This window comes from Poecilia reticulata, chromosome 6 (genome assembly GCF_904066995.2).
Source record: "Poecilia reticulata chromosome 6, P_reticulata-male-v2, whole genome shotgun sequence".
In the NCBI taxonomy this organism is placed as follows: domain Eukaryota; kingdom Metazoa; phylum Chordata; class Actinopteri; order Cyprinodontiformes; family Poeciliidae; genus Poecilia; species Poecilia reticulata.
This window is the reverse complement of record NC_088835.1, coordinates 3,812,536-3,828,252: the sequence shown is the minus strand read 5'-3', so window position 1 is coordinate 3,828,252 and position 15,717 is coordinate 3,812,536. Positions and strand designations below refer to the sequence as shown.

General features: G+C 39.9%; 1 protein-coding gene across 7 annotated transcripts in view; it reads left to right on the top strand.

Annotated features, from left to right (window-relative positions):
* The window catches only part of cadps2 (Ca++-dependent secretion activator 2), a 280,025-nt gene that overhangs the window by 242,225 nt on the left and 22,083 nt on the right, over window positions 1-15,717 (top strand). For 5 of the 7 annotated variants that reach the window (XM_081607676.1, XM_081607678.1, XM_081607677.1 and 2 more), the window contains 3 exons: window positions 6,458-6,472; window positions 10,072-10,146; window positions 10,518-10,601. In XM_081607676.1, coding sequence (XP_081463802.1) covers window positions 6,458-6,472; window positions 10,072-10,146; window positions 10,518-10,601 — 174 coding nt within the window. The remainder of the gene's footprint in view (window positions 1-6,457; window positions 6,473-10,071; window positions 10,147-10,517; window positions 10,602-15,717) is intronic. The other 2 variants (XM_081607675.1, XM_081607679.1) reach the window with 1 other exon arrangement.

The following is a 15,717-nucleotide window of genomic DNA, read 5'->3' as shown; positions in this document are numbered from 1 at the left end:
TCTTTAATTGTTTTAATACTGATGATTTTGGCATATAGCTCATGAAAACCCAAAATCTTGTCTCAAAAAATTAGCATATTTCATCCGACCAATAAAAGAAATGTGTTTTAATACCAAAAAAGTCAAACTTCAAATAATTATGTTCAGTTATGCACTCAATACAGTGGGGCAAAAAAATATTTAGTCAGCCACCAATTGTGCAAGTTCTCCCACTTAAAAAGATGAGAGGCCTGTAATTTTCATCATAGATGTACCTCAACTATGAGAGACAAAAGGAGAAAAGAAATCCAGAAAATCACATTTTCTGATTTTTAAAGAATTTATTGGCACCATATGGTGGAAAATAAGTATTTGGTCAGCTACAAACAAGCACGATTTCAGGCTCTCACAGCCGTGTAACTTGTTCTGTAAGAGGCTCCTCTGTCCTCCACTTGTTACCTGTATTAATGGCACCTATTTGAACTCGTTATCAGTATAAAACACACCTGGTCACAACCTCAAACAGTCACACTCTAAACTCCACCATGGCCAAAACTAGAGAGCTGTCAAAGGACACCCGAAACAAAATGATAAACCTGCACCTAGCTGGGAATACTGAATCTGCAATAGGTAAACAGCTTGGTGTAAAGAAATCAACTGTGGGATCAATTATTAGAAAATGGAACAAGACCACTGATAATCTCCCTCGATCTGGGGCTCCACGCAAGATCACACCCCGTGGGGTCAAAATGATCACAAGAATGGTGAGCAAAAATCCAGAACCACACGGGGGAACCTAGTGAATGACCTGCAGAGAGCTGGGACCAAAGTAACAAAGGCTACCATCAGTAACACACTACGCCGCCAGGGACTCAAACCTGCAGTGCCAGACGTTCCCCCTGCTTAAGCCAGTACATGTCAAGGCCCGTCTCAAGTTTGCTAGAGAGCATTTGGATGATCCAGAAGATGACTGGGAGAATATCATATGGTCAGATGAAATGAAGTAGAACTTTTTGGTCAAAACTCTACTCGTCGTGTTTGGAGGAGAATGAATGCTGAGTTGCATCCAAAGAACACCATGCCTACTGTGAAGCATGGGGGTGGAAACATCATGCTTTAGGCCTGTTTTTCTGCCAAGGGACCAGGACGACTGATCCGTGTAAAGGAAAGAATGAATGGGGCCATGTATCGTCACATTTTGAGTGAAAACCTCCTTCCATCAACAAGGGCATTGAAGGTGAAACGTGGCTGGGTCTTTCAGCAGGACGATGATCCCAAACACACCACCCGGGTAACGAAGGAGTGGCTTCGTAAGAAGCATTTCAAGGTCCTGGAGTGGCCTAGCCAGTCTCCAGATGTCAACCCCATAGAAAATCTGTGGAGGGAGTTGAAAGTCCGTGTTGTCCAGCGACAGCCCCAGAACATCACAGCTCTGGAGAAGATCTGCATGGAGGAATGGGCCAAAATACCACCAACAGTGTGTGAGAACCTTGTGAAGACTTACAGAAAATGTTTGATCTCTGTCATTGCCAACAAAGGGTATATAACAAAGTATTGAGATGAACTTTTGTTATTGACCAAATACTTATTTTCCACCATATTTTGCAAATAAATTCTTTGAAAATTACAGGCCTCTCTCATCTTTTTAAGTGGGAGAACTTGCACAATTGGTGGCTGACTAAATACCTTTTTGCCCCACTGTACTTGGTCAGGAATCCTTTTGCAGCCTTCAATGCAGCATGGAGGCCATCAGCCTGTGGCTCTGCGGAGGTGTTATGGAGCCCAGGATGCTTTGATGGCCTTAAGCTCATCCAGAGTTTTGGGTCTTGGTCTCTCAACTTTCTCTTCACAATATCCCACAGATTCTCTATGAGGTTCAGGTCAGGAGAGTTGGAAGGCCAATTGAGCACAGTACCATGGTCAGTAAACCATTTACCAGTGGTTTTGGCACTGTGAGCAGGTGGCAGGTCGTGCTGAAAAATGAAATCTTCATCTCCATAAAGCTTTTTTCCAGATGGAGCATGAAGTGCTCCAAAACCTCCTGATAGCTGCTGCATTGACCTGCCCTTGATAAAACCCAGTGGACCAACACCAGCAGCTGACATGGCTCCCCAGACCATCACTGACTGTGGGTACTTGACACTGGACTTCTGGCATTTTGGCATTTCCTTCTCTCCAGTCTTCCTCCAGACTCTGGCACTTTGATTTCCGAATGACATGCAAAATTTGCTTTCATCCGAAAAAAAGTACTTTGGACCACTGAGCAACAGTCCAGTGCTGCTTCTCTGTAGCCCAGGTCAGGTGCTTCTGCCGCTGTTTCTGGTTCAAAAGTGGCTTGACCTTTGACCTGGGGAATGCGGCACCTGTAGCCCATTTCCTGCACACGCCTGTGCACGGTGGCTCTGGATGTTTCTACTCCAGACTCAGTTCACTGCTTCCTCAGGTCCCCCAAGGTCTGGAATCGGTCCTTCTCCACCATCTTCTTCAGGGTCCGGTCACCTCTTCTCGTTGTGCAGCGTTTTCTGCCACACTTTTTCCTTCCCACTGAGGTGCCTTGATACATCACTCTGGGAACAGCCTATTCATTCAGAAATTTCTTTGTGTGTCTTACCCTCTTGCTTGAGGGTGTCAATGATGACCTTCTGGACAGCAGTCAGGTCAGCAGTCTGACCCATGATTGCGGTTTTGAGTAATGAACCAGGCTGGGAGTTTTTAAAAGCCTCAGGAATCTTTTGCAGGTGTTTAGAGTTACTTTGTTGATTCAGATGATGAGGTTAACTGCTCGTTCAGAGAACCTTTTCATGATATGCAAATTTTTTGAGACAGGGATTTTGGGTTTTCATGAGCTAATATATATATATATATATATATATATATATATATATATATATATATATATATATATATATATATATTAGCTCATTAACTTCACATTTCTCCAATAAATATTTATCAAAGGTTATGATTAGAAGGTTAAGTTTCTTATACTTTGTTTTCCTGTGGTTGTAGACTTGGCAGTAGAAAATTGATAACATAGGAATAATAACTTTATATCCCTTTTAACAGGTTACACTTGATTCTGTTGTGGTGCCTGTGGAAACAAAGTGCATGAAGTTTGTGCTCAGGTGGGAAAACCCAGTGGATCACATGGTGGAACTTCTGCTTCAAACTGCTCACTACAGTATAGCATCGTCTCTGTCATCCACCAGTTCACTGCAGACTGGCACCAGTTCACTGCAGACTGGCACCAGTTCACTGCAGACTGGCACCAGTTCACTGCAGACTGGCACCAGTTCACTGCAGACTGGCACCAGTTCACTGCAGACTGGCACCAGTTCCTTGCATACTGGCACCAGTTCACTGCAGACTGGCACCAGTTCACTGCAGACTGGCACCAGTTCACTGCGGACTGGCACCAGTTCACTGCAGACTGGCACCAGTTCACTGCAGACTGGCACCAGTTCACTGCGGACTGGCACCAGTTCACTGCGGACTGGCACCAGTTCACTGCAGACTGGCACCAGTTCACTGCAGACTGGCACCAGTTCACTGCGGACTGGCACCAGTTCACTGCAGACTGGCACCAGTTCACTGCAGACTGGCACCAGTTCACTGCAGACTGGCACCAGTTCACTGCAGACTGGCACCAGTTCACTGCGGACTGGCACCAGTTCACTGCAGACTGGCACCAGTTCACTGCAGACTGGCACCAGTTCACTGCGGACTGGCACCAGTTCACTGCAGACTGGCACCAGTTCACTGCAGACTGGCACCAGTTCACTGCAGACTGGCACCAGTTCCTTGCATACTGGCACCAGTTCACTGCGGACTGGCACCAGTTCACTGCAGACTGGCACCAGTTCACTGCAGACTGGCACCAGTTCACTGCGGACTGGCACCAGTTCACTGCAGACTGGCACCAGTTCACTGCAGACTGGCCCCCGCCAAGGACCCAACATGGTCGTCTTCTTAAGTTGTAAACCCTGAGTACATAATGTTGAAATAAAATTGATATGTCTTTTGTAAATACATTTTCTCTATCAATGACTTAAATTAACTGTAGTAATTATGTTAGTGTAATGTAGTAACCATGTAAAGTGTTTAATATAATAATTAAATAGATGTTTTAAAGAAACAGCCACAAACTTTATGTCTTTGTTCCACAATGGCAGCTTTAATTTGAGCATTTCCTCTCCTCCACATACTTTGTTGCCAGATGTGTAAAATTTACAAAAAGAAGCAATTTAATGTAAAAGTTGCACATATGTAGATTACTCAAGAGAAGCTATTTACAATAGTGTTTACAGAACTCTACACAACATCAATTCATTTATTAATAGATACATATAGATATTAATTACAGAATAAATGCACAAAGATTTCATTTCTAACAGCTGCTTGCAGTAATGAGTGTTCATCCAAGAAGTGTGACTTGCAGGAGCAGAGAGGCTCTGCACTGGTTTCTCCTTTCAAATCAAGAGGTCCATGATACTTTGACTAGGCAGCAGATGTCCCACAGCTGATTGACTGAACCTGCCATAGACAGAGGAACACGACCATCTCAGATATGGTAGGTTGTTAGGTCGGCTACTGTTGAGAAAGATGGACAACAAAACAAATGGAGAATTTATGAATCACATCAGAATATGTAAATTATTTGGCAGATAGCGCTTAAATCATTATTTAAAATGCTTTTCTAAACAACAGTGTTGGAAGATGTAAGTGATTTTAGTGAAACTTTTAACACACCACTGAAAGGCAGCGGTGTACGTGTATGTTTCCTAACTGTGGCTAAAGCTGCTGCTAGCTGGTTTACTCCGATCGATGGCTGTTTATTACACAGTCAGAGAATGGTGGATTGACAATGAGTAATGATGGTTATCTAACACTTAAATGCTGTATTATTAAAGTTGATAAATAAAGTGAATCTCTAAACATTACAGCACTGACAGCGGTGTATATTTTTCTTAACTGTGGCTAAAGCTGCTGCTACCTGGTTTACTCTCCGATCGGAGTCTGTTTATTTTATACAGTGAGAGAATGGTGAATTGACAATGAGTAATAACAGCTATCTAAGACTTAAATGCTGTTATTAACCTTACCTTTTATTGTATCTTTAAGATAACGAGTATTCGTGAATTTTTCAGTCAGGTTTCCTGAGGACTGTTGAACTGAGGCCGAAAGCGCCAAGTAGGAAGGCATTCACAATCGATCTGCAGACGGATCGTTCTCTTTCCTATTTATTGACCAATAGAGAGCTGGACATAGAAGGCAACCCAACTCATTAAAATAACGATGCAGTGAGAAAACAACACAGAAATAAATACAGCAAATGGAAATACAGAAAATGGAAAAGGGAGAAGCAAAAAAATCAAAACAAAGTATATATTTATGCTTTTATTTATATATTTATTGTTTTATTTATTATTATGTAGTATATATATTTATTATTTTATTTATATATTTCTACTTTTATTTTTATATTGATTCTTTCATTTATATATTTCTACCTTTATTCTTATATTGATTCTTTCATTTATTATTATGTTGGATATATATTTATTCTTTTATTCATATATTTATTCTTTTATTTATTATGTCAGTTTTGGTCCTCCGTAGTTTGCAACCTCATTCTTTGCATCACTTTCCACTCCTCATTCCCCTGAGAGATGCAACAAATACTGTTGAACTGAAAGCTTCAGCTTTTGTCTCGGCTATTTCTTCACAACAATAGGTCAGTATTTCATCTGCATCACAGTAGACGCAGCCCAGTCCAGGTGTTTAAACCCAACTATAGCTCTACTTTTCCACTTGGGACAACTTGTTCTTCCCCAGCTGAAGGAGGCACGTTTCTCCACTGGAGTGACCAAGTGGCAAGATGGATCAGTGAATCAATGTGTTGTTCATTATCAACATGCAACTTTCTGTCTATAGAGGTGGTTGCTTCAACCTGTATTTATAGGGATTAACCTCTTGATTTTGCCAAGAGGCTGATCTATATACACAGCAGTGAGGAGAAGAACGCCTCATCTTTGTGAAACTCCATGTATTTATTTATTGTATTAACTCGGAGTTTCTTTTTATTTGTGCAGGTAGTGTACAAGTTTATGTCCAGTTATGGGGCCTCTGACAAACATAAGCCAGCTCTATCTATTGAAGCAACCGATAGATTGCTTCAATATTTCAATGCACATGTAGGCACTGTTTTTACTGAATATTTATCCAGTTCACTCACAGTGTTTGTTCTAAATCTCACATGTTTTTCACTACAAAGTGATATATTAATAGATTTAGTACATGTTGCTTTATACTTATAAATGGCATGTATAATCTTTTTTTTGTTTATGTATGGATAAGCAAATTAAACAGATTTGCACACTACTTTTTATTTTATATGTTGCATAATTGCTCACTGTGTCATCTTTTGTTTGTTTCATGTTCTCCTATGCACATCTGTCCTGCACATTGTGACTTCCAGATTGACATACAGTGGGTAAGTCCTCCATCCACTCATACCCTACTTTCTTCACACCCATCACTCATGAGGTTCCCATTTTAAAATGGAGTTTTGAAATCTTATCTGCTCTGTGTCATTATCCAAATTTTTTTTTTTTTTCTGAACTGAATGCCCCTTTTTAAACTGACATGTTTGCATTAACAGCACTTTAGGGTCAGGTCACTGGCCTTGTTTTCCTTACTGTTCAGATATTGTCATATTGTGTTACTGTGGACACACATTAAATATGATGAAACTACCAAAACTAAGAAGATAAAAAGATTTAATTATGGCATCTCAAACTTAAAAACCATTGTTGAACAGATCACTGTCATCTCCAGACCTTTTGGTTTCCATCCATCCATCCATTTTCTCTATACCCTTGTCCCTAGTGGGCTCGCCTCCAGCTATCGCCCTCCAGCTGTCGTTTCGGGCGAGAGGCGGGGTCACCCTGGACAGGTCGCCAGTCTGTCGCAGGGCAACACAGAGACAGACAGGACACACACACTAGGGACAATTTAGAGAGACCAATTAACCTGACAGTCATGTTTTTGGACTGTGGGAGGAAACCGGAGTACCCGGAGAAAACCCACCATGCACAGGGAGAACATGGAGAATACATGCAGAAAGACCCCGGGCCGGGAATCGAACCCACGACCTTCTTGCTGCAAGGCAACAGCTCTACCTACTGCGGCCACTGTGCAGCCCTCTTTTGGTTTCTAACTGTCAAATTGGATATTTTAGAAGTTTGTTTAGTCAGAGGTGTGTATTGTTCCACTATTGCCATTTGGACAACATTCATTATAACTTAACAGTCATTCTACTCAACTGTTTTTTGATAATAAATCCATTTAAGTTTTATACAAAGTTGATAGTTTTAGGTTCAAATCCCAACCATGGTAATCATATATGTTGCATGTCCATTTCTATCCATCCTTCCATCCACTAGATGAAGCCAATAGGACCAGATAATCTGCAAAAAGCCGAGGCCAAAATGGATCCCCTCAACGCCTTGGCTGCACCTAGAAATTCTGTTCATAAAAGTTATGAACAGAATCTGTGACAAAGGCCAGCGTTGGCGGAGTCCAACTCTTTCTCCACTGGAAACAAGCCCGACTTACTGCCAGCAACATAGAGCAAACTCTGACACCGGTCATACAGGGACCTCACAGCTGGTGTCAAAGGGCCCGTTCACCCATACTCACAATGCACCCCCCACATGCTTCCCCAAGGACACGGCCGAACACCTTCTCCAAGTTTACAAATACCTTTCTAATAACTGAGGTATTTGAAACGAAGATTGCACTACATGCTTTCTGAAAGGATACTATGGGATTATGGTAGATGTTTCAGTAATAAACGAGAAGTAGTCTTATAGTCGGGGCTAAGGTAGATGTATAGTTTTAAAACTGCAGTATGTAACTTTTGTTAAAAAAAAGAAGTTATTTATATATTTGTTAAAACTGTCACTGTTTTAACAAATATGTAAAACATATTTGTATGTAGACTCTAATGCATCCTCCAGAACCCTGCTGAGGGTGTAGAGCTGGTCCAGTGTTCCTCAATCAGGACAAAAACCACACTGCTCTTCCTGAATCCGAGGTCAGACTATCGGATGGATTCTCCTCTCCAGGCCCCCTGAATAGACCTTAGCATAGAGCCTGTGATCTCTTTAGTTCGAACACACTCTGCAATCCCCTTTTTAATAAGGGGCTATTGGGGAATTTTACAGCCATAAGTCAAGAACACACATTTTCAGTCTGAAAACAGGACTTCATGACTTTGTTCTCAAAACTTGTACTGGTTGTACTCAAAACTTTTGCTCTCTTTCAAATATTCAGTGTTGTCTCAATCAATATTGCGCTCAAAACTTCTCTCGGCTCAGCAGGTGCTATCATGTGGGTTCTACTATAATCAGTAGTAGTCATACAGGCACCCTGAAGGAAACCAATGCACCCTATATAACCCTTTCATTCTATTGGCTGAGAGGTTGCCATGTGGTGGTACTTTTTGTTTCTCAAGAGAGCAGAAAACAAATTTGCAAGTGAGCAGAGAAGTTTGAGCAGAAATTTGATCCGAGTGGAGAGGAGAACGATTTGAGAAGGCACAGTGAATATTTGAAAGGGAGCATAAATTTTGAGTACAAGCAAACAAAATTCAGATATTCTTGAGACCATGTAAGTTTATTTGGAAGCTATATTTTAGTTGAGAAAGGCAGAAAAGAAAATGAAAATGTATTTCATTGTTTTGATTTTCTGACATTCTTTCTTCCTTTTTATTTTGTCAAACATAGTGCACACCTAAAAGATTTAGGTGCGCACTGTCCTTAGAAAAATAAATGTTTCTTTTTTTATATTAAAAATACAAAGAATAGATTTTTGTATTTACAAAAAGCCAAAGTAAACTTGTGCAGAAGATCTAATCAATTGGTAAAACTAAATTATTTTATATTTTTGTTTGCTAAACTGCCACCATTTATATTAAAAAACAAAACAAACAAAAAAAAAAACAGGCCAGCTCTTTGGCTGAAATTTCCGGTAGACCTAGCATAAATGTCTCAATGAATTCCTCTGCTGGACTTTGAAACCAAACTGTAAGGCAGCATTGGTGGCTGAACTGCTTTAGGTCAGTAGCATCATAAACTTTTTCGCACAGCAGCATTTGGCAAACGTTCAGTGGGTCCAGCACACAAACTCAACTCTGCTCCTCAACCAACACATCAACGCTTCTTACAGATGTGGCACCATTCTGCTTTCCAACAGAATGAGACGTATTGCCAAAAAGCATTGTTACAACAAAAAATTAACCAACCAGATTTTCCTTACCTTTTCTGCTAAGTTATTTAGATTACATCAGTAATCAATAACCTAGATGCTGTAGTGGGAAAGAGAATGTAGCTGTTAAGACCAGAAGAAAAAAAGTCAGCTTGGCGAAAAAATAAATAAATAAAGAAGTAAATTAAAAGAAAACTGCTATTTTGCAGACTCGTGGATGAGCAGGAGAAGCTAAATTTGGCTGTGACCTGCCCAGAGCTGCAGCTTGTCATCGATCTACGTGCTTTGTTGATTGAAATTTTTAATTTGGGTGCTCTTTAGACGGCCAGTGAAAGGGCATTGTTGGCAAGAGACGAACTCCCCTTCTGCTGCTGCCATTCAGCACTGGGCCTTTTTTTCTCTTCTTCCTTCAAGGAAAAAGGTGCCATGAATATTTTTTCAGGGGGCTGGGGATCGAGGCAAACAAGACATGAAATGGCGGATTAATTGAATCTCGTGTGTGAGCCTTTGGTCCTTGCTGCTGGACCGGTGCTTTAAAAGAATACATGGCTGCTTTAATTGTGCAGAGACACAGAAGAAGTATCCTTCAGATTCCTTTGCTTTTCCTGTGTGGATGGGAATTTGATTTAGCAGCAAAAGGCATCTTATTAGCTGCTTAACTCTGCAGTGTTACACTGTTGGGAAGGATTTAAACGGCACTGCTAATTTTATGTTACAATGCTTCTGTGGACGGCCTCTGTCTTATTTTAGAAAAAAACTCATTGTTTTTGTCGTTTCCATGTCTCCACCTCCACAAATACGATGCCACCCTGATAACCACAGCAACAGTACCACTCCAAAATTGATGTTCTGATTGATGACACGTTCAAAGAAATGATCTTCTCCCTCACATCAAAGGTACTTTCATCCGTGATTCTGTTGTATTTTTCATACACATTTCTAAAGAATTTTGCTGTACATTACTTTTCTCTTCTTGCATGAACAAAAAATATTTATCTTTGACATTTGTTTATTTAGAATTTATGTAGTTAGTGTTGTACTGCTTGTGATATTGCGTTAGTAGTGAGTTTCTATGTTTTATAGGGGGACAATTTTTCTTGTTTGACTTTATTTACAATTAATACAGTAAAGAATTTAATCTTTTCTAGGTAAAATTCCAAAGCACTGGACTTGAGAAATGTGTATTTAATAAAAATGATACTGAAGCATGTTAAAATGATAATATAATAACTGCATGAAACCACTCATTTGTTGTGTTTTGTCTGCAGTGTACTGCTGTTTTAGAAAATGTCCTCTCCAGGCTGTCCAGATACGATGAAGGAACGTTCTTCTCCTCCATCCTCTCTTTCACAGTGAGAACCACAAACATGCAGCCTCTTTGTTTTAGATGGCCACATGGGCAGCATTTTATTTGTTGGAAACCAGATTTTCACAGCTAGACTTCAGTGTGATGACTCTCCTCCTCCCCCTTTCCCCCCTAAAAGGTGAGAGCAGCAGCCAAATATGTGGAGGTCCCTGTGAGTTTGCTGCTCTGCCCTCTGTTTTATAATTCACCCTGTCTGTCGTCTCATTGTGCTTCTACCTGCATTCTTTGAGTTAGAATGTTTGGTGGGAACTGAGCGGCTGATTTTCTCTTGGAGTCAGGGTGTTCAACACTTTGTGAATCTGATTCTACCCTCATTTTGTCTTTGATGTTGTCAGAATGTAGACTACCTTTCAGCAGACTGGTTGCTGTTTCATATATTTTTATCTCAACTCAGCCACTTGTCCTTGACTCAAGCTGGACTGGCTCTACACTCGATGAGTGTTGTGTTTGAACATACCAACTGCAGTGCCAATAAAGTTTTCACCCCTCTGAATGTTTTACACTTTTTATATTATTTTTCAAATCAATTATTATCAACTTAATTTTTCTTTTTTAAGATTTTATTTTTCTTCTCTTTTTATAACAAAAAATTCTAAGTAAAAACTGATTTACACAAAAATAATGACAAAAACATGAAGCACAAAGTAATATTTCAATTTATTTTATTCTTTTAAAATGTCTGAGTGTCTGAAAAAGCGCTATAAAAATTTTATGTATTATTAATAATACATCATATGTAATAATAGCAAATATGTATTATTACACACATTATACAATAACTGAGTGCACAAATATTCAACCCCACCCAGTTAGTAGATGCACCGTCAGCCCTTTTTAATTCCTGCCACAAAAGTTCTGTTGGGTTGGTGTTTTGGCTTTCTCTGGGCCATTCCAGAACCTCTACCTTTTGTCTTCAAACATCTCTGTGTAGCTTTAGCTGGTTGCTTGGCTTGTTGTCTCGCTGGAAAATAGATTTTCCACCTTTTCTACCTTTACAAGTCTTCTAGGGCCTGCTGCTGAGAAGCATCCCCACAGCATGATGCTACCACCACCAGGCTTCATAGTAGGGATGGTGTGTTTGGCCATCAAAAAGCTCCAGTAAAAACTTTCTTTCACCTGACCATGGAGTCTCCCACGTGCCTTCTCTCAAGCTCTAGTCTAGCCTTGATACCCAGGGAATGTTTTATGTCCATTCCCTGATTTATACTTTTAAATAATCTTTCTTAAGCTTTGCTTGGAATGTTCTTTAGTCCTCATGTTGTCAATGTAGCCAGGAATATTGAACCAGTGGATGTCCCTTTTAGAACCAGCTGTCTTTATACTACAATTAGTGTGGTGATGGTTGCAACAGTGGTTTGTGAAATGTCTTTTTTTTTCTTAATTGACAATATTTTCTAATAATCAGTTTTCACTTTGATGTTAATGTGAAAGGTTTGTGTCATTTTTTGGCCAAAAAGCAGAATTTTCTTAATCCTGATTGGTTTGTAAGAGCAATAAAAGGGTAAAATATCCAAAGGGGTGAATACTTTTCAAATACAGTGTACAGTTGTGTTTCCAGAAACAGGGCTCATCATTACTCTTACTAATGGTAGACATTTATCATTTTCAACAGTGGAGCTATAAACGTTGAAAAAGGTTATCATTTTGGAGAAAATCTCATCAATATCAATATTTCCACTAAATAAGAGGTACAAAAATGTTTGATAGAAGAAAAGCCTCTCAGACTCTGAACTCAAAGCGACATGCCAGACAGCAATAAAACTTATTTTTAAATTAGACAATTTAATTTCACATAATTATCGCGGTAGAAGCCATTTGTTTGTTAAATACTTAATGAAACATATTTACCGTGTTTGATGTTTGTTGTAAATGACGTATAGTCACAAAGAACGAGGTAATTAGTCCAAGTTTGTTGTTTATTGAATGTTCAGAAAGGGACTCAGAGTAGAGCTGCTGCTCCTCCATGTCCGAGCCAGTTGAGGCTCCGGCATCTGGTCAGGATGCCTCCTGGACGCCTCCCTGGTGAGGTGTTCCGGGCACGTCCCACCGGGAGGAGGCCTCTGGGAAGACCCAGGACACGCTGGAGGGATTATGTCTCTCGGCTGGCCTGGGAACGCCTTGGGATTCCCCCGGAGGAGCTGGAAGAAGTGGCTGGGGAGAGGGAAGTCTGGGCCTCCCTTCTGAAGCTGCTGCCCCCGCGACCCGACCCCGGATAAGCGGAAGAAAATGGAATATATGAACGTTCAGAAACTACAGCGGCTGTGATGAGCCACAGCAAAGGTAAACAAAGGTAAAATAACTGAACAGGTGATCAACTCAAAACCACTCGCACCGTTTTACTCTCTCTCTCTCTTTGCTGTTTAAGCAGACCTGTTGCCGTGGCAACCGCTCGCTCCTCCAGCCGAGCTTAGATTACGTTTAAAACATTTTTCAGGTTTGATATTTATTTTGCGATCATTAATAAGCCTCCCTGAACACAGTGGTGGTTGATTAGTTCAAATGCACAGAATTGCGCAACACCTTGTTGAAACAATAATTACTGAGATTATTATTGTTGTTGGGTCATTAATTTGAAAACGTTTTGTTGACTTTTTTGTTGTTTAATAAAATTACGAACGTTTTGATAAGGAGTCAGAGGACGTGCTGGTCTCAGCATCCTGGCGGCGTTCAGTTTGTCACCTAATGCTGAGATCCACTCAAAACCTCCTGTGATCGACGTGTTGCAACCCTGCTCTATTAAAGCACGAACAGTTCAGAAACAATATGAAATGGGGGGGAAAAAGGCTATTTATTAACTGATAAAGTCGTGTTTTAGATTGTTCTTGAAAAACTAATCAGTCATGACTGATTAGTGGGTGAACTCACAGCTGCACATGCAGTGAACACATTGATTTTTTTTTTTTTACTGCGTACCCCGGCTAAATCTTTTACCCCTGCATTTACCCCAGAAAAGGTTTGGATAGGAAAGTAACTCTTCTTTACTTCCCACAAAGCTTTAGTTGGATTTTACAAATAGTTTGAATTATTATCTTTTTCCAGAAGTATAATTCAGTCTTATTACCTGGCGCTCTTTTGTTTTATATTTTCTAACAATATTTAAACACGAAATCTGTGAGCTTGGACTAACTGAAGCTTGGTCTTAATGTACCTTTGAAGTCTGAACGGATCTGGAAGTGATGGCAGCTGTAATAACACTAGAGATCCAGCAGGATTTATTAACTTATTTGTGTAGTTCTGTGTGTGCAGCAGTTCTTAAGAAACACAAAGTAAGATGCATGTATTGCTGTGGCCATCACATCTGTGATGTGCAAGGCAGCCATGTCAGGTTTAGTCGGTTTGCAAGTGAAGAACTTTTGAGTTTCCAAGTCAAAATCTGAACCTCAGCTCAATTTACTATGATTATTTTGAAATTCAAATTCTTAAATTCCAGCTTGGAAATACAAATGTAGTTCATAATAACTACTTAGATACTGATGACTATACTATAATCAAAGCCTACAGTCAAATAAAATGTATGGAAGCCCTTACTACGTAGCAAGTTTAAAAGCCTTTAAAATTGCTACACACAATTTTAAGGGTTAGGGTTACTAGCATCTATTTAGTAGGTGCTAGTAAATATTTATTAAGGTTTGAAGACATAATTAATGTTGCAGAGTTCATCATTTTGAAGTTGAACTCTGCCAGAACTATAATAGAACTTTGATAGTAGTGGAGTAAATAGCACTATTGAATAAAACAGAATATAATCAGTATGTTTACTATACAAGTTAAACATGTTTGGTTGCACTGTTTCATGTTTTATAAAATAAAATCCAAATTTTATTTACAAGATAGAAGAGGCAAACAATAAAACTAGATGGAAACATAAACCATTCAATATTTTCTACCTGCTACATGGTCATAATTAAAGTAACACTCCATTGATGTTGGTTAGTATATTTAAAGCCATACTGTCTGAATATCAAATGTGGAAAAATAGAGCATCAAGAGACAAAACCTGAGCTGAAGAGTGGCAGCACAACCTGCGACCCCCAGCCTGCTCCTCCCTCCTGCCCCTCCTAATGCTCTCTGGTTCCCATCCAGACTTCCTTCCCAACCGTCTCCTCCCATGAAATTATAGTGTAACACCTACCTTGGCCTGTTGGTCTTTGTATGGAGGAAACCTGAAGCAGGTAAGCCTCTTTGGGAATAAAGAACAAGAGGTGAAGTCTCTGAGACCCCTCACTGTGCTGCACCACCTCCTTTGTCATGAAAGAACAAGCTGTCTGCATTTTACTTTTCACTACATTATAATACATTCCTTCCTATTATTTTCTGAAAAATGAAATCCCCATATCAATTTTTTCTGATCTCATTAGTATTAAACAGCAGCGTATTTTGCTGCTCTGATGCAGTTTAACTTTGGTGGCACATTCTTGATTGGTAATGAAGACAAAAAAAAAAAACTGTACATGAGAAGCAACATATTGACAACATAAAAACACAACCCAAGTGGAAGAGGTAGAGTAATAGCATTATTGAATAAAACAGAATAGAATCTGTATTTTATTCTGGAATTGCACCGCTCAGGTTGGCAGCACGGTAAAAATAGATTTTTTTTTTGGACAACTATCCCGTCTTGTTTTGTATACTGTATAGTTGAACTGATTTTTGGCAATATTCTTCATATTTTGCTATTTTGTTGATGCGTAACCATAGCAACAGGGTGGTTTACAAGAGGAAGCAGCTGATTAACATTGGAAACACTGAATTATTACCACAACTGAAACCTGAAATCCCAAAGGAGTTGAAGGCAGGCAGAAGAGGAACAAAGATGAGAGAAGAAGGAAGCTTAAACCACCTCCACCATTTGAATTAATATGAGTTACAACAACCTTTAATTTCACTTTGGAATCAATAAAGTATTTTTGAATCACGATGTGAAATTGTTAATTAAGGGTGCGTTCACACTGCAGCCTGAAGTGACCCAATTCCGATTTTTTTGCCGGGGCCGTTCACACTGCCAGTAAATGCGACCTGTATGGGTTCTGCAGTCTGAACGGGCCTGAAAGTGTCCCTCATGCGCAGTAGAGGGCGCAATAGCGTCAGCGTTCTCAGTGTTT